The 19,800-nt window shown below is 44.0% G+C and overlaps 1 protein-coding gene across 1 annotated transcript in view; it reads left to right on the top strand.

Moving 5' to 3' along the window:
- Positions 1–402: 402 nt before the first annotated feature.
- Positions 403–19,800, top strand: part of LOC140492509 (FERM and PDZ domain-containing protein 1-like) — a 43,332-nt gene continuing 23,934 nt past the window's right edge. The window contains exons 1-6 of the mRNA XM_072591428.1: positions 403–422; positions 1,395–1,546; positions 5,054–5,156; positions 8,555–8,600; positions 10,733–10,837; positions 13,441–13,536. Of these exons, the coding sequence (XP_072447529.1) occupies positions 403–422; positions 1,395–1,546; positions 5,054–5,156; positions 8,555–8,600; positions 10,733–10,837; positions 13,441–13,536 (522 nt within the window). The remainder of the gene's footprint in view (positions 423–1,394; positions 1,547–5,053; positions 5,157–8,554; positions 8,601–10,732; positions 10,838–13,440; positions 13,537–19,800) is intronic.

The raw sequence follows: 19,800 nt of genomic DNA, 5'->3' as shown, positions 1-19,800 counted from the left end.
TGATTTGTTCCATTCTGACTTCATTTGCCTAACACCATTACCCCTCCTTTGTTATTGTCCAGCCTTCAATCTCATTACAGACCATCCCATGGTTTTTCTTTCCACTCTCTACCCTTGCATTTGCTTAAAACCTGGTACATCCCTAAGGCTAGGATTTAATGTGGTGAGTACTAAGTGCAGGCATAGGTGACTTCATGGGGCATTAACCTACTAGCCCCCTCTATCACCCCAGCATGAACACTCATTGTATTGAGCATCAATTTAGTACTTAAGGGCTTCTCCTTTGTCCAATCAGGAGCTTGCTCACTGAATCCTTGCCCTGCCCACCACCCACCCACAGGTAACTGGCCAATCAGAGATTTGTAGGCTCAGGGAGTATGGTGGAAGCACAAGTGGCACACCATGACCAGCTTCACCAGTGGGTAAGTAAGTGGGTATTTTGGGGACACTATTGGGGATGGGATGAGAACCTCTCCCTGTCCCAATTAGCCCCAGATTGAGGCAAGTGGAGGTTCCCTGTGAAGAAAACACACCCTGTTCTTATTAGCTGGGAGAGAGGGTATTCAGGCCAATGAGTGGCTGAGGCCCGAAAGTGCCCATTAGCTGATGATTCAAAAGCTTCACTTGTTGGCAGGCTGAGGATGCCCACCGTGGATTTTCCTGCCCGGAGTGGAGGTGGTGAGAAAGGGACTGAGTATGCCTCTGGGTGAACTCAGCCAAATATTTGCCTTTTCCTCACCATCTCCAGGGAGGGGAAATCGCACCCTGACTTTATCCACTTCTGATGAAGGCATATTGGAGCCTGAGCAGACCATTCAGCCCTTTGAGCCTGTTCCGCCATTCTAGACCGTGGACTGATCATTCACCTCAATGGGTGCATCAGTGACTCACTAACCTGAAAATTTCTCCACAGATGCTGCCAAACTTGCTGAAAATTTCCTGGTTTTATTCACTAACTACATTTTGATCTCATCCTAACCAATTTGCTACAGTTTGGACAGGGCAGCCGTTCTGTGATTCTTAGCCTCTGTCTTTGATTCTATTAACTCACCAAGAATCTTCTGATCCTTTGACATTCTTGAAACAGCTTGCTGGAATTTTTCACCCTGGATTTGGCAGGTCCCTCTTGTCCTAGAGGATGGGTGTGTCAGTTTTGAGGTGGATACAGAGAAGCAGACCTAGCTCTCAGAAAGCCAATGCGATGGGGAGAGGCTACGAGTGAGAATTTTGCAGGAACCTGACAGAGTCCAGGCTGGGGGTGGGGGATGGGGGATTGAAGGGGTGCGGTGAGGATGAGTGCAAGGTGGATTAAATAATATGGAAAATAATATGGAAAATAATAAGATACTGACAATGATTGACAAATACGACTCTTGCTTTGTTTGTGATTGAAGAAATCAAGGTCCAGCCGATGGAGCAGCTGCTAACACAAACCAGCTGAGCAGCCCTTTGAAGGTGACAGTGAAGATTATCAAAGATCCACTTCTGGACTACGGCTTTATGGTCTCAGAAGATACACCAGTATGTGTGAGGTCTGTCACTGCAGGTAAATACCCTGGGAATGGAGGTTCCAATGTGGGCGGCACGTTGGCACAGCAGATAGCACTGCTGCCTCACAGCGCCAGAGACACGGGTTCAATTCCCGCCTCTGTGTGGAGTTTGTACATTCTCCCCGTGTCTGCGTGGGTTTCCTCCGGGTGCTCCGGTTTCCTCCCACAGTCCAAAAATGTGCAGGTTAGGTGAACTGGCCATGCTAAAATGCCCGTAGTGTTAGGTGAAGGGCTAAAGGTAGGGGAATGGGTCTGGGTGGGTTGCACTTCAGTGGGTCGGTGTGGACTTGTTGGGCCTGTTTCCACACTGTAAGTCATCTAATCTGAGGGAAGGCCTGAAGTGTTTTCAAGAGGGTCTGATAGGGGCAGGGCTTTTAACTGATACAGTCCATCTCAACACCTCCAGCATTAACCCTGACTCATCTCACTCTTCCTCCCACACAGTCCTCTGACAACACTTTGTCAGCTTTGCCATGGTGACAATACTTACAGTGGAATTTTCTCTTCCCCGAAGGTGGTCAGAAGGTGATATAATGGGCTTGGCCCCTCACCCTCTTCCTGCCACCTCGGTAATTAATTAAAATGATCCATAGATAGCCTTCTTGACTTCCACCAAAATGGTCAATTCAGGGCCTGAACCCGTCACCTTCCAAATTATCTGCCCCCTGGTGGTCAACAAAGGTGCCTAATTTCCAAACTGAGAAACCATGACAACTTGCAAACTAGGTTAAGGAATAGAGCCTGCATTTTATCCAACTAGTGACAATGGGGGCAGGGATGGGGGCAAGGAATGGCCTCAAATCCGCACCCCAATCCAAGCCTCCAACTCCTCCTGAGACCCCTTCCTCAAGAACCCACCCCACAATAAGATCATAAAAGTGGCTTATCATCTCATTGCTGGATTTTTTCCAAGGGGTGAGATATGACCAGTGGACGTTAGGACCCAGAGGTTCTCTCCTCACGTATTTAAAAAAGTTCATAGAGATTTGTAGGGCCTTTACTACTGTCTCTGATCGGCTGAAAATTAGCTACATCTTCAGCCACTCTGTCCTTAATGATAGGCCTAGATATTTGCCAATGCAAGATGTGAGGTTATTTGGGCTATAATTCACCAGGCTTCTGAATTTAATTTAATGTAATTTATTGTCACGTGTACCAAGGCACAGTGGAAAGCTTTGTCTTGCGAGCAATACAGCCAGATCACATAGTTCAGTAGCACAGATAAGTAAATAATAGGTAAACAGCAGCAAAAACAAAAACACAGGTACAGGCGAATGTTAAGAGTTTGTGAGTTCATTCAGTATTCTAACAACAGTAGGGTAGAAACTGTTATGAAACCGGTTGGTGCGTGTGTTCAGGCTTCTGTACCTTCTTCCCGATGGTAGAGGTTGTAGAAAAACATTGCCAGGGTGGGATGGATCTTTAAGAATGCTGGCGGCCTTTCCTTGACAGTGGGCCTGATAGATGGATTCTATAGATGGGAGGTTGGCCTTTATGATTATCCGGGCCGAGTTCACCACATCTCCAAATCTTGTTTGGTACAGCAGTGATAAGTCCTGACAGAATGCTGTCAATGGCGCACCTATAAAATATAACAAGGATATTCACCGTCATGCCAAATTTCCTCAGCTGCCTGAGGGAGAAGAGACATTGTTGGGCCTTTGTAATCAGTGCACCCACATGAAGAGTCCAAGAAAGCTTGTTATGGATGACCATTCCGAAGAGCTTGACTCTCTCCAGTCGTTCCACCTCTGTGCTGTTAATGTGCACTCTGTGCCGAAAGTCAATAATGAGTTCCTTGGTTTTGCCGACATTGAGAGCTAGGTTGTACTCAGTGCACCATTTTTTCAGGTCCTCCACCTCCTGTCTGTAGTCTGTTTCGTCACCATCTGAAATTTGACTGACTATGGTGGTATCATCAGCGAACTTGTAAATGGCATTAGTCTGGTATTTGGTGACGCATCATGGGTATACAGTGAGTACAGTAGGGGGATGAGTACACAACCCTAAGGGGCTCCAGTGTTGAGTGTTAGTGAGGATGAAATATTGTCCCCAGTCTTCACTAATTGTGGCCTGTGGGTCAGGAAACTGAGGATCCAGTTGCAGAGAGTGGGGCTTAGTCTGAGATCACTAAGTTTAGTAATCAGTCTCGAGGGAATAATAGTGTTGAAAGCTGAACTGTAGTCAATGAGTAGGATTCTCACGTAGCTGTTCTTGGTGTCAAGATGTTCTAGGGAGGAGTGAAGGGCAAGTGATATGGCATCTGACATGGATCTGTTGGTTCGATAGGCAAATTGGAGTGGGTCAAGAGTAGTGGGGAGGCTGGAGTTGATTAATGCCATGACCAGCTTTTCAAAGCACTTCATGACTATTGAAGTTAGGGCCACTGGGCGGTAGTCATTGAGACATGCTGCACGAGCCTTCTGAGACACAGGGATGATGTTGGCCCTCTTGAAACAGGCAGGGACAGTGGCCTGCTGCAGGGAGAGGTTCAAGATGTCCAAGAAGACCTCTGCCAGTTGATCTGCGCACGCTCTGAGTGCAGGGCCTGGTACTCCGTGTGGTCCCATCACTTTCCTTGGATTCACACGAAGGAAAACTGATCTGACCTCTGATGCAGTTCTTCTCCCTTTCTCAACTGTTGGAGTGACATGAGTAATTTTTCAGTCTATGGGACCAGTTCCTCAGCTTTGACAGGTTACAGTCAGGGTATATGTATTGTCTGCACCAATTCTCCTTTAAAACTCTGGCATGGAATCTTCTGCTCTGGGTGATTTGTCACACTTTCATGCCTTTAACTTGTTCATTATTTTCATAGAATCATCATTGAATCCCTACCGTGCAGATAGAGGCTATTCGGCCCATTGAGTCTGCACTAACCCTCTGAACAGCATCTCACCCAATCTCCTTAACTCCACATTTACCACAGTTAACCCATCTAGCCTACACACTATGGGGCAATTTAGCATGGCCAGTCCACCTAAATTGCACATCTTTGGATTGGCAGGAAACCGGAGCACCCAAAGGAAACCCACATAGACATGGAGGGGGAACGTAGAAACTCCACACAGGCAGATTTGCTTTGGTTATTTTGGTGAGCTCCTGTCCTTGGTCCAATATCAATTTCCTTATGATTTCTAGCATGCTGGTCTGCTGGTTCTACGCTGTGATTATTCAACACACACAAGAATCCTTAGTCCCATTGACATTATCTGTGTTCCCTAGTTCTCTATAAGAAAGTCCCAAACAGGTACAATCCACCTCTCTCTCTCTCTCTCTCCACAATCTGAGAAATGCATCATTCCCTTTTCATTGAGATGAGACAAGCTTCAGGCAGCAAGATGTGCAGTTGTAAAAAAAAGTATGAATAATTATCTGTGTGTTTTTTTTATCCTTTGCATTTGCTAATGAGCTTCCCATGTACTTTCAGCTTTTTCTCCTCTTTCTGTGAGGGACAACTAATGCTCCATTCAAAAATATGCTGACTTCATTTTGCTTCTTAGGTGGTCCTGGAGAGGGAAAGCTATTCCCAGGAGACCAGATTTTACAAATTAACAACATTACTCTGGATACAATTTCCCAGGAACATATCGATAACATTATTAGGTGAGGACCCTTTTAGCTCATTCACTGAATGTAAAGTTTTAATAGTTACCACCAGCTAATCATTAATGACCAGAGTCGCAGGTAGACAGGATAGTGAAGAAGATGTTATGGTTTCCTTTATTGGTCAATGCATTGAACATAGGAGTTGGGATGTCATGTTGTGGCTGTACAGGACATTGGTTAAGCCACTTTTGGAATATTATGTGCAATTCTCGTCTCCTTCCTGTCGGAAGGATGTTGTGATACTTGAAAGGTCTCAGAAAAGATTTACAAGGATGTTGCCAGGGTTGGAGGATTTGAGCTACAGGGAAAGGCTGAACAGGCTGGGGCTGTTTTCTCTGGAGCATCGGAGGCTGACCTTACAGATGTTTATAAAATCATGAGAGGCATGGTTAGGGTAAATAGCCAATGGCTTTTCCCTGGGGTGGGGGCGTCCAGAACCAGAGGGCATAGGTTTAGGGTGAGGGGGAAAGATCTAAAAGGGTCCTAAGGGGCAACCTTTTCACGCAGAGGGTGCTGCATGTATGGAATGAGCTGCCAGAGGAAGTGATGGAGGCTGGTACAATTGCAACATTTAAAAGGCATCTGAATAGGAAGGGTTGAGAGGGATGTGGGCCAAATGCTGGCAAACGGGACTAGATTAATTTAGGATATCTGTTCAGCCTGGATACATTGGACTGAAGGGTCTGTTTCTGTGCTGTACATCTCTATGACCTTATTTGAGGGCTGTCTTTAAGTTCTTCAATAGGTGAACGTGCTATGAAGTTTGAATTATGAAGTTTTATGACATTCAAAGTGCTATATAAATGCAAGTTGTTGGTGGCAAACTCAGAAAATAAAACAAAGCTAAAGTGTAGAAAATTGTTTGCAGTTCTAAAGGGAGATCACCAACAAGATTTAATTGAGTGTCATATGTCTCCATAGTTCTACAGCAGCTCACCAAGACATCTTGCACAATAGTGTTCTATAATATAAACCATTACATATATTGAATTACACAAACAGTTGAGTTCTCAATTACTCACAGAGACAAATATTCTGCTGCACGCACAGTCGACATTTCAATCGAAAATTCCATTACACAGACTGTTGAATATTTTTCACACACAAGGTTGACTATTCCATTACACACCTTGCCTAGTTCTCTATTACATGCAAACACAATTGAATACCCCATTTTAAACACATTTGAAAATTCAAATACAAAGACAAACTTGTATGCACAATTGAATGCTTTGATATGCGTCAAGAGTGTGATGCTGGAAAAGCACAGCAGGTCAAGCAGCATTCGAGGAGCAGGAGAATCGACATTTCAGGCAAAAGCCCTTCATCAGAAATCCTTTATTCCTGTTGAAGGGCTTTTTCCCGAAACGTCAACTCCCCTGCTCCTCGGATGCTGCCTGACCTGCTGTGCTTTTCCAGCACCACACTCTCGACTCTGATCTCCAGCATCTGCAGTCCTCACTTTCTCTTTCTTTGATATATGCACTGTCAGGTTACACATACAGTCAAATACTTGAATATACATATAGTCAAATACTCCATATACACACAATCAAGAACTCCATTTCAAGTACTATTGAATGCTCCGTTGTGTACCCTACACAAACAACCAGTACCCCATTACACGTACAGCCAATTTCTCCATAAATACACACAGTTGAACACTCTATTATCCACACAGTTGAGTTCTTGCTTGCTTACCTCAGATGAATTCTCCATTGTATCCATAGTCCCACTATTTACAATTCAGTGTATTCTATCAGAAATGCAGTTAAAGAAAGCATTTCAAGTTAAAGATTGTTCATAAATGATAAACCAAATCAAGATATATGTAGCGTGTGCATTTGTCAAACCCAGAGTCTCTTTTGTTGGAATATATTTCTCCTGTCCAATGCTTGCAGCTCTAGGATTCAGTGCTAAGGTAGGGATCATTACAAAAGAATCTCTCAGTAACTTTACTGAATTTGAATTGCTTCCTGTCAAAGGTGTTATCAAAGGTTTTGGGCTTAAACAGTGTTGTCTGGCTGGATCTTAAGAACTGTTTAGCAGAATATATAGAATGGAGTTCCCACTTGTGTAGAAAACCTCACTGCAATCCCAATTTAAATACATGCCAAACATTGGAGGCAGGGTTTGTAAGAACCGATTATGTAAAACTAAGTATGGTCTGAGTTATGACTTGTACTCTTTTAGATGTATTTCAATCTCTAATGTGTTCAGGATCAAATCCAGAATGTATAAGGCGGACGTATTCATTAGACTTCACTCTGCTTTAATCTGGGCTGTGGGAGACTGTTTATACAAAGATATCTGCCCTTTGTATCTGAACTCTGGACTTACACTGGAGCTTTAGTGCTATTGTTTACCAGAAATGTTTCTGATGCTGATGTCTTTGTATAGACATTGGTTACCATGAAGGACTCTCCTTCTCAACCTTTCCCCTTGTCTGAGGTTCAAGTTAAACCACTACCATTACCGAAAGCCCCAATAGAGTCAGAGAGTCATGGAGATGTATAGCACTGAAACAGACCCTTCTGTCCAACTCATCTATGCTGATCAGATATCCGAACCTAATCTGGTACCATTTGCCAGCGCTTAGCCCAATATCTCTCTAAACCCTTCCTATTCATATACCCATCTAGATGCCTTTTAAATGTTGTAATTGTACCAGCCTCCACCATTTCCTCTGGCAGCTTGTTCCATACACGCACCACCCTCTGCGTGAAACATTGCCTCTTCAAGCCCTTTTATATCTTTCCCCTCTCACCCTAAACCTATGCCCTCTGGTTCTGAACCCCCACCCCCCAACAATAGTATGACTGCAATGTGAATCTTTTTATTTCTTTATTTCTTATTTTCCTAACTTATACTGTGTATATCTGTCATGTTCTGTAACTTCTTTCTTTATTTTCTCTAATTTTATACCTGAGATTTATATCTAGGTATTTTGTACTTAAGATGGCACTGTGTTGGTGACATTGTACACTTTTCACTGCACTCCAGTACTTTTGTAACTTGAGTACATGTGACAATGAACTTAATTCTAATTCACCAGTCACCTCTCTTTCTCAAATGAGAGCGCAGTCCCATGGGTCTTGTAAGATAGTGGCAATTTTATTTTTAACATTGAACTACAATCTGAGTGAGATAGATGGACTAGATCAGATTGGGATGTCTGGTCAGTGAGGACAAGTTGGACAAAAGGGTCTGGTTCCACGCTGTTCAACTCTTATGAGTCTTATGTGTTGCTGTTAAGTTCAAGCCTGTGATCTCCTGTGATCTCAGAAAATAATATTCTGCGCCAGGAGCATAATTTTGCAGGTTTTAGTCAAGCGTCCTTTTTTTTCTGCACTGGACCCATATTGTTTTAATATTTGTCAAATTGTTTATTGCAGGGAATGTGGTAACACTGTTACAGTGACTGTACTGCGAAATGCCTCAGTAAGTACAACCTTTCGACTTTAAAAAGCAGAGCTTTCCAATGCTACTCATGGTCATCGGTTCGATTCCAGCCTCGGGCGACTGTCTGTGTGAAGTTTCCATATTAAATTACTAAATTGCCCACAGTGTTCAGGGATGTGTGGGTTAAGTGCATTAGTCAGGGGAAATGTAGAGCTATATGGTAGGGGAATGGATCTGGGTGGGATACTCTTCGGAGGGTCGGTGTGGACCTGTTGGGCCAAATGGCCTGTGTCTACACTGTCGGGATTCTATGGGTTTATTTGCAACTCGTTGCAGTCCAGAAGAGATTCACTCGACGTGATTCAGATTCATTCCCAAATACTTTAGTCTGGCATTTGCAATGGCAGTTTGAATGACATGATATTCCTCTCAGCTCAGATATAACGGATCTATAGCTGGGATGGATGCTGACATCTACAGTGAGCACTTGATCTTGGACACGAGAACAGGAGCAGGCTATTTGGCCTGTTCCTTCAGTCAGTTGTACCTCATCTCTGTCTACTCACTGTCGCTGAGTATTCCAACAAAAATCTATCAAGCTTAGTCTTGAAAACTTCAATTGACCCTGTTTCCTTAGCATTAAGAGATGTCTTGAAGTAAGCTTGCAGAAAGCCACCTGACTCAGAACAGGATGGTGCTTTATGTTCAATTAACATTTGATGGGGCTTGATGAGACTGTGCACGGGTCCAAGTTTGACACAAATTCAACCAGCTCATGTCAGAAGGGTTTGATTCATGCTTCAGTGGCCATTTGTCTTGTGTGATGTGTTATCAAGCTACATAATCAAAGAAGCTTTATGCAGGATACAAATGAAGATTTGATCATTAATCTCAGCATATCCTAAAGTGGAGCAACACCCATCAACTAGACCTCCAGTTCTCTCTATCTAGCTAGAAGTCCATGATATTACGGGGATATTGGATGAGCTCCAGTGCAAGACTGAGGCAAGCACTACACTTTTAGAGTTGAATTATTAAACCAAGATGCCATGTCCTCTTTCAGATGGATACAAAAGGTCACATGGCAAAATTTGAATGGTTTCTTGCAAGGGGAATTAACTGCAAGAGTAGGGAGGTTATACATTAATTTTACAGGGCATTGGGGAGAACACATCTGGAGTACTGTATAAAGTATTGGTCACTGTACTTACGGAAGGATGTTAACGCATCGAAAGCAGTTCAGAGAAGGAATACCTGGAATAAGTGGATTGCCTTAGATGGAGAGGCTAGGTCGGATGGGCTTGTATCCCGTGGAGTTTTGAAGAGTTATAAATGAATTAACTAAAACATCTAAGATCTCAAGTGGTCTTGAACGGGTGAATGCTGAAAGAATTCAGGTTTCCTCTGTGGGAGAATCTGAGAACTGGAGATCATTATTTTAAAATAGGGGGGCACCCATTTAAAACAAAGATGAGGAAACCCTTTTTCTCTCAAAGGGTTGTAGGCCTTTAGAATTCCCTTCCTCACAAGGCACTGAATGCAGAGTATTTAAATATTTTTAAAGGCAGAGATAGACAGTTTCTTGATGACTGAGGAGTTGAAAGATTATCAGGGAGATGCAGGAATGTAGAGTTGAGGTTAAAATCAAGAGAAAGCATGATGGCTCAGTGGTTAGCAGTGCTGCCTCACAGGGCCAGGAACCTCGGTTCGAATCCAGCCTCGGGTGACCGTGTGGAGTTTGCACAATCTCCCAATGTCTGCGTGGGTTTCCTCCTGGTGCTCCGGTTTTCTCCCACAGTCCAAAGATGTGCAGGTTAGGTGGTTTGGTAGTGCTAAATTGCCCATTGTATTCAGGGTTGTGTAGGTTAGGTGCATTAGTCAGGGGTTGGGGAATGGGTCTGGGTGAGTTACTGTTTGGAAGGTTGGTGTGGACTTGTTGGGCTGAAGGGCCTGGATCCTACAATAAAGTCGGAACAGCCATGATTTTATTGAAGAGTGAAGGAGGCTCATAGGCCTACTCTCTTAATCCTTGTTTGTATGTTCGTATTTTAGGTTACAATCAAACTTTTGGAATTCAAAACATCAGTGCAGGGCTTTCCCAATTGCCACACATTGTCAACACAAAACGCCAAAGCTGTTGTTTAAGTGTCATGGTTTCTGTTTGTATACAGGGGCCCAAGTCATCATTTATTACTGAAGAAAGGCGAGCCAGATTGAAAAGCAACCCAGTCAAAGTACGCTTTGCTGAGGAAGTGATTGTCAATGGCCACCCACAGGTTTGTGCCTTCTACAGGCATTTAGCCCACTGACTAGTTCAGCCAGATTATAATTAATCTGATTTGCTCTCAGAATGTTCTGGACTGGGTAACGTGTATTTTTCTATAAATCACTAGGTGTCTTATTGGTTTTATGCTTCCTGAGGGCCTGAATAATGTTGATTGTGGTGAGCGTGAGTGAAACCTGAGTCCCATACCAGCATTCTAGAATTAAAAAAAACTAATTACATAGGGAAATCGACAGATTTGGCCCTCGTGGACCAGGTGGAAAGACTAAAATGTAGGACTATTGATGAACATTAAAGGAGATATTTAATTCCTCCAACTAAAATATATTTAGAAAGGAAGAAAAGAATATAAGAGGGATAAATGCATCCATAGCTAACTAAGGAAGTTAAAGATAACATAAGGGCAAAAACAAAGGCATGCCATATTGTAAAGGGCAATGGCAGGCTGGAGGATTGGGAAACTTTTAAAGACCAGCAAAAGGTGACTCAAAAGTAATAAAAAGAACGAAGGTTAATTATGAAAGAAAACTAGTTCAAAATATAAAAACAGACAGGGAATAATTTTATCAGTATATAAAAAGGAGAGTAGCTAAAATGAATGTTGGCCCTTTCGAGGTCGAGGAGTTAATAGTGGGGAGCACAGAAATGGCAGAGACTCTAAATCGATTTTTTACCTCAGTTTTCACAGTGGAAGACACTGAAACCATCCCAATGGTAACAGGTAATGCAGAGATTATAGAAAAGGTAGAATTTGTAGCAATCACCATCAATAGGGAGAAAATTCTGAGCAAAGTATTGGGATTAAAGGCAGACAAGTCCCCAGGATCTGATGACCTATACAGTATAGTCTTAAAGGAAGTGACAGCATGGAGATTGGATACATTATTTATAGTATTCCAAAATGTCCCGAATTCTGGAAAGGTTCTAGTGGATGGAAAATTGCTAATGTAAGACAATAGTTCAAAATGGGAGGGAAATAGAAAGTAGGAAACCACAGAATGGTTAGTTTAATGTCTGTCATTGGGAAATTGTTTAAATTCATTATTAAGTAGTATTACATTTGTAAAGTAAAACACAACCCACCACAGTTAGTGTGGTTTGATGAAGAATAATTCATTTTCTTTATGAAGAGTAATTCATTTAATTTGCTAGAGCTCTTTGAAGATGTAACAAGTGAAGTGGGTAATGGGGGTCCTGCAGATGTAGTATATCTGGACTTCTGGAAAGCATTTGATAAGGTGCCACACATAACTGGTCTGTGGTTTCCTACTTCTGCCTCCCTACAGGTAATGTGGAACTGGAAGGAACCTGTGTGTCTTCCCCATCAGGTTATTAAAAACAGTTTGTGCTCCAGACGTGTGTGGACATTTGATCCCCTGATACTTCATACCATGGTGCCAACTCTCAGTTATGCCACTACTTTTTTGGATGCCCAGATCAAAATTTAGTGCCCTTCAACTAGCCACATTTTGAGGACTTCTTTCACTAATCTGAAGTAACTGTATGTCCTTCATTAGATCTACTAACTCTACTTAGGGCAGCACTTAGGGTGGCTCAATGGTTAGCACTGCTGCCTCACAGCACCAGAGTCCCAGGTTTGATTCCAGCCTTGGTCGATTGTCTGTGTGGAGTTTGCATGTTCTCCCCGTGTCTGCGTGGGGTTCCTCCGGGTGCTCCGGTTTTCTCCCACTGTTACGAAGATGTGCAAGTCAGGTGTATTGGCCATGCTAAATTACCCATAGTGTTAGGTGCATTAGTCAGAGAGGGATGGGTCTGGGTGGGTTACTCTTCGGAGGGTCGTTGTGGACTGGTTGGGCCGAAGAGTCTGTTTCCACATTGTAGGGAATCTAATCTAAACCTACAACAAGGCCCTTAGTAAGGCTGGAAATCTGGAACTTTAGGCACAAGATGCACACTACCTCAACCCCACTCTGGATTCCTGATCTTCAGTGTGGTCCCTCCAAACCAGTTGCTTTGTTTGGCCTGGTCTCCGGACAAAACCATAGAAAACTCCTGTGGCTGTGATGGTTTTTTTTATTGTTTAATCCCAAAGGATTGGCTGAGCTTTTCTATGGATGTGTGTATGTGAGTGAACTTTGGAACAAAATGACAGCAAGAACTTCTTGAATACCTGGAGAGATTGGATCTGAAACTCCAGGAGGGATATTGGAGGCAAACTGTACATATCACTAGGCACAAACACAAAAACATGTACACACACACACACGCACACAGACATATGCACATACGCAGACACAGATACAGACACACACACAAGCACAGATACCAACACCCACACAGGCACACATACGCAGACACACGCAAACACAGACACATACAAACACACAGGCAAACACACACAAATGCATACACACACACAGACAAAGATACACAGAAACATAAATGTGCACGCACACACACATGCAGATGCACAAATACATCCACACCTATATATTTTATATATGCGTACACACACTCTCTCTGCTGTCCCTCATTTTAGTATTTGTAACAACGATAATGAGGAGTCTATTATGTTATTTTGCTTATCTGTTTTCATAAATAATCCTAGAATTTTGTGTTTTATCATTCCCGCAGGGTAACTCACTACTTTTCATGCCCAGTGTTCTCAAGGTGTATTTGGAAAATGGACAGACCAAAGCCTTTCGATATGAGAAAAATACAACAGTGAAGGTAATGACGGCTATAGGTGTTCTTTGTTCCTTGCTGTGATATTTTCCCATTTGTTGATTTTGCTCAGCTTTGAATGTACTATTAATTTTAACCATCGACTGGGGGTGGGGTAGGAGGGAGGGAGGAGGTGTTGGGGATGGGCTTGGTGGGGAGGGCAGTAAATGAGGGAAAAATTTTAATTCAGTTGTCGATGGATTAAAGTAGCATTAGTGACAAAGATGTAGGAGAGAGATGATGGTGCTTTTTTTCTTTATTTCTCTATTTTTGTACCTAAAGTTTGTAATAGGTAGAACTTTTATTTTATAGAATCCCTGCAGTGTGGAAACAGGCCCTTTGGCCCAACAAGTCCACACTGACTCTCTGAAGACTATCCCATCCAGACCCATTCCCCTACCCTTTTACTTTACATTTCCCCTGACTAATACACCTAACCTACACATTGCTGAACACTGTGGGCAATTTAGCACGGACAATTCACCTAACCTGCACATCTCTGGATTGTGGGAGGAAACCAGAGCACCTGAAGGAAACCCACGTCAACACAGGGAGAAGGTGCAAACTCCACACAGACAGTTCCCTGAGGCTGAAATCGAACCCAGTCCCTGGCGCTGTGAGGCAGCAGTGCTAACCACTGAGTCACCGTGCTGCCCCTAACTTTGTACCTAACGTGGTGCCGTGTGTTGTGGCATTGTAACTTGTCACCATACTCCTATACTTTTATACTTGAGTACACGTGACAATAAAACCTAAAATCTAATTCTGATTTAAAAACCAATTCTAGATCATTCGTTCCTGTCTACAAATGTTACTTTTCATTGTCACAATCTTTGTTTATGCTTTGTTAACACTGAATGTTGTAAATCAACATTTCCATTCAAGTGCCATAATGTTTTTACAAGCTGTGACCACTAAGTGATCCCAGGGATATATTTCACTCAATATGATGTGTAGTAAAGACTCAGATTTGTTATCTAACCATGGAAGTTGCTATGGGCAATCTAGCATTCATTAATATAAATAATAGCGAGATTGATTTGGATTTATCATTCAGATAAAGCACCTTACCTTTAAACAGAGGTCTCCTCTGGGAGCACTAGTGAGACATAAACATCCAATAAATGACTGGTTCCAAATTCAAGGAACAGGCTGTTTGACTGAAATGAGTTAGCTTGTTCTTTTGTCTTGTAATAGAGTCATACAGTCATGGAGTCATGCAGCACGGAAAGAGACCCTTCGGTCCAACTCAACCATGCTGACCAGATATCCCAATCTGATCTTGTCCCATTTGTCAACATTTGGCCCATACCCCTCTAATCTCTTCCTATTCATCTCCCCATTAACATGCCTTTTAAATGTTGCAATTGTACCAGCCTGCAACTCGTCCTCTGGCAACTCATTCCATACATGCACCAGCCTCTGTGTGAAAAAGTTGCCTGTCAGGTCCCTGTCAAATCTTTTCCCTCTCACTTTAAACCTATGCCCTCTAATTTTGGATTCCCCTACCCCAGGAAAACGATCTTGACCAGTCATCCTATCCATGCCCCTCCTGATTTCTATAAACCTCTATAAGGTCACCCCTCAGCCTCCTACACTCCAGGGAAAACAGCCCCAGCCTGTTCAGCCTGTCCCTATAGCTCAAAGCCTCCAACTCTGGCAACATCCTTTTTAATATTTTCTGAACCCTTTCAAGCTTAAGAATGTATTTCTTATAGCATGGTGACCAGAATTGAACGTAGTATTCTATAAGTGGCTTCACCAGTTTCCTGTACAGTTGCAACATGACCTCTCAATTCCTATATTCAATGCACTGACCAATGCACTGACAAACATGCCAAATGCCTTCTTCACCACCTGCAACTCCAGTTTCAAGGAACTATGCACTTGCACTCCTAAGTATCTTTGTTCAGTAGCACTCCCCATGACCTTATCATGAAGTGTATAAGTCCTGCCCTGATTTACCCTATCAAAATGCAGCACCTCACATTTATCTAAATTAAACTCCATCTGCCATTCCTCGGCCCATTGACCCACCTGATCAAGATCCTATTGTACTCTGAGATAACCTTCTTCACTATTACTCCATCACCAATGTTTGTTTCATTAACATCCTGTTTTGCCCAGTGAAATCATCCACCTTGTCATTTAATCTCTCCTGCCTTCCATCACAGATCTTTCCTTTTTCTCTTTCACCACTCACTGCTCTCTGTCTGCAATACTCATTTTGAACCTGTTACATCTCCAACTCTCTCTAATTCTGAAATATGCTCTTCATTAATGCTGAAACGTTAATTTTGTTTCTCTCTCCATAGATACAGTCTGACAGGTTTATTATTTCCAGCTTTTTCTATTTTTTTTATTTCAGAATCTCAGTATTCTGATCTGCTCCTTATATTAAAATGATTTTTATTAACAACATCAATGACAACAATCTGCATTTATAGAGTGTATTTACTCAGGTGTTTCACAGGACATTTATGAAACCAAAATTGACACAAATCATATAAAGAGATACTAGGATAAATGATAAAACTCTTAGTGAAAGAGATGTGTCCTAAATGAGGTGAAAGGGATGGAAAGGCAGGGAAATGCTGATCTTGGCTATCAGCGATGGAATGTTTAAAGACAGGGAGTTGAATGAGGCCAGAATTTGAAGAATGTAGGTGTCTTGGAGGATGGTAGGAGTGGAGGACACACAGAAATAAAGATGGTCAAGAAAATGGAGGGTTTTGAAATGAAGGATAATGGTCAAGTCAGTGTACACCAAAGAGACAGGGTTGGGGTGAAGAGGAACTTGTAAGTTAAATGGAGGCAACAGATTTTTGGATAAGCTATCATCTATGAAGGGTGGGAGAGGGGACACCGGGCAGGAATTCGGACCTCAATATAATTAAGTTGCAGTCGAGTGTTTCAGCAACAGATGAGTCGAGGATGGAGTCAGGCAATAGTATTGAGGTGGGATATAGGCAGTCTGAGTGATGATGTGGATTTGTGGTAAGATCTCTGGTCAAATGTGGTACCCAGGTTGCAAAGTCTGGTTCAGCCTCAGCTAGTTGAGAGAGAGGTGGAATTGGTAACTAGAGAATGGCAGGACTTGAAAATAATAGCTTTAGTCTTTCTGGTATTCAGTTTGAAGAAATCTTCTCTCATCAGTACTGGATGTCAATCCAAAGTCTAACAGTCTGGAGACATTGAAGGTTGGAAGGGAATCATAGTTCAATAATTTCTTTGAGATTTTAATTTGGTTATGAACTGAAAGAGCAAGATTGATTATACTGTAGCCATCTGGTAATCTGTGAAATGAGCGAACTTTGAGGTACAATACTGATCATGTTTCAAAAGTCGCTCTTTGGCATTAAAGCACTTTGGAACATCTTTTGGTGATAAAAATGTGTTGTCCGAATGCTGTCCCTTTCTTTAATGCACATGAACAGTATACAAAAGCAACCGAATCTGCAGAATAGCAAACAAAACATAGAACAAAAATTATTGATGTAGGCTTGTTGGTCAACCCTTGATTTTTAATCTGACTTTCAAGGTCATATCCAAAGTCTTGTATTCACTGCAAAATGGATGAAAGCATTTATCCGCTAAAGGCCAAATTCTGCAGTGAGGATTGTCAAGGTTCATGTATGATAACTGAAATAAGTCAACTCCGAAAATGCTTTTCCATCTTTGCAAGTTAATGTATCCAGCAATTAAAAAAGTTTTCAAAAGCTTTTAGACGTTGACAGAACAGGACAGACAATAGATGTTAGAAAGGGAAACAAGAACGACTGCTAATTACAATGGGCTCTGTCCTGCCAATGGAAGAGGTACTGGGAGATATGGTAACCCCGCCCCCAACCCTTTACGTCTGGTCACCAATTAGTTCTAGTCAAGAAGGTCCATGGGCAACCTATTCAATCTGCTAAGGTCCTAAGTAATCAATTATTGGCCACTGAAGAGCCTCAAATGACCACCTTCGACGTCTCTCTCTTTACATTCCTGCTGGTGGTTGGTTTCCCTGGAAAACCAGGGTGACCTCGCTGCCGGATTGGGAGGGGATCTCCAGTTACCCCAAATGGCATCTACCTCTGAACTCCCTGACCATCCCCCATCGCCTTCCCACCCTGTGACAAGAAGATAAAGAAGACTTGTGTTATTGCAGCTGGATCTCATGATGAGCAGGCCTTGCCTGACTTCAGGACTCAAAGGCTGCTAGCCTCTGATTGGCAGGCAGTTTCTGACAACCCAGGATACTAGCATTGAGCCCAATGAAGGGCCAGGAAACTCACCCAGGCTTACCAGTTAGCTCTGACTGTCTTCACAGCCAAGGGTAGGGGTACGTTACTCACCACCTAAAGCCAGTGTGAGAAAAAACAGGAACTTCATGCCCTCTGAGTCGATATATTAGGCACCAGGATTGTGGATGGTGCATAGGTTTGGACAATTTATAGAGCAAGAGATGTAGTGAGTGGATGGAGAAGGGGGTTTGGACAGCAGGTGGAGAAGAGGGTTGGTACAGTGGATGGAGAAGGGGTTTGGGAGAATGGATGAGGAAGGGATTTGGGACATTGGAGAGAGATTGTGGTTGGGAGAGTAGATGGAGAAGGGGGCTGGGAGAGTGGGTGGAGAAGGGGTTTGAGAGGGTGGGTGAAGAAGGGGTTTGGGAGAGTGGGTGGAGAAGGGGGCTGGGAGAGTGGGAGAAGAAGGGGGTTAGGGGAGTGGGTAAAGTAGGGGGTTGGGAGCGTGGGTGAAGAAGGCGGTTGGGAGGGTGGGTGAAGAAGGGGGTTGGGAGAGTGGGTAGAGAAGGGGGTTGGGATAGTGGATGGAGAAGAGGGCTGGGAGAGTGGGTGGAGGAGGTGGTTGGGAGGGTGGGTGAAGAAAGGGGTTGGGAGGGTGGGTGGAGAAGGGGGTTGGGAGAGTGGGTGGAGAAGGTGGTTGGGAGGGTGGGTGAAGAAAGGGGTTGGGAGGGTGGGTGGAGAAGGGGGTTGGGAGAGTGGGTGGAGAAGGTGGTTGGGAGGGTGGATGAAGAAGGGGATTGGGAGAGTAGATGGGGACAGGGGTTTGGGAGAGTGGATGGGAAAGGGGGTTGGAACAGTGGAGAAGGGCATTGGGAGAGTGGGTGGAGAAGAGGGTTGGGAGAGTGGGTGGGGAAAGGAGTTGGGAGAGTGGGTGGGGAAGGAGGTTGGGAGAGTGGATGGGGAAGGTGGCTGGGAGAGTGGGTGGGGAAGGCGGTCGGGAGAGTGGGTGGAGAAGGGGTTTGGGAGAGTGGGTGGAGAAGGGAGTTGGGATAGTGGGTGGTGAAAGGGTTTGGGAGAGTGGATGGAGAAGGGGGTTGGGATAGTGGGTGGAGAAGGGGGTTGGGATAGTGGGTGGAGAAGGGGTTTGGGAGAGTGGGTAGAGAAGGGGGTTTGGGAGAGTGGGTGGAGAAGGGGGTTTGGGAGAGTGGGTGGAGAAGGGGGTTGGGATAGTGGGTGGAGAAGTGGTTTGGGAGAGTGGGTGGAGAAGGGGGTTGGGATAGTGGGTGGTGAAAGGGTTTGGGAGAGTGGATGGAGAAGGGTGTTGGGATAGTGGGTGGAGAAGGGGGTTGGGATAGTGGGTGGAGAAGGGGTTTGGGAGAGTGGGTGGAGAAGGGGGTTTGGGAGAGTGGGTGGAGAAGGGGGTTAGGGAGAATGGGTGGAGAAGGGGGTTTTGGAGAGTGGGTGGAGAAGGGGTTTGGGAGAGTGGGTGGAGAAGGGGGTTGGGATAGTGGGTGGAGAAGGGGGTTGGGAGAGTGGGTGGAGAAGGGGGTTGGGATAGTGGGTGTTGACAGGGGTTTGGGAGAGTGGATGGGGAAGGGGATTTGGGAGAGTGGGTGGAGAAGGGGGTTTGGGAGAGTGGGTGGAGAAGGGGGTTTGGGAGAGTGGGTGGAGGATGGGGTTGGGAGAGTGGATGGAGGATGGGGTTGGGACACTGGATCGAGCAGGGGGTTCCCACAGATATGGAGGAGCGGATGTAGACTGTGGATGGAACAGGGACTGCAGACTTGGGCAGTGAGTAAGGCAGGACGTTAGGGATGATTTAACACTATTTCCTTCTTATTTCTGCAATGCTTATAATCATGTTGCCTTAGGAGTCTTCTTAGATCATAAGAGCATAAGGAACAAGTGGAGAAGTAGGCCATTTAGCTCCCTCACTCCTACCCTGCCATTATGCAAGATCATGGCTGATCTGCTCCAGCCCTCAACTCCTGTTTCATGCTCACTTCTTAATATTTTAAATATCTACCTAGTGCTTCTTTAA

This window comes from Chiloscyllium punctatum, chromosome 2 (assembly GCF_047496795.1).
Source record: "Chiloscyllium punctatum isolate Juve2018m chromosome 2, sChiPun1.3, whole genome shotgun sequence".
Classification (NCBI taxonomy): Eukaryota; Metazoa; Chordata; class Chondrichthyes; order Orectolobiformes; family Hemiscylliidae; genus Chiloscyllium; species Chiloscyllium punctatum.
Note: the sequence above shows the minus strand (reverse complement) of the source record. Positions and strands in the feature narration are given on the sequence as shown.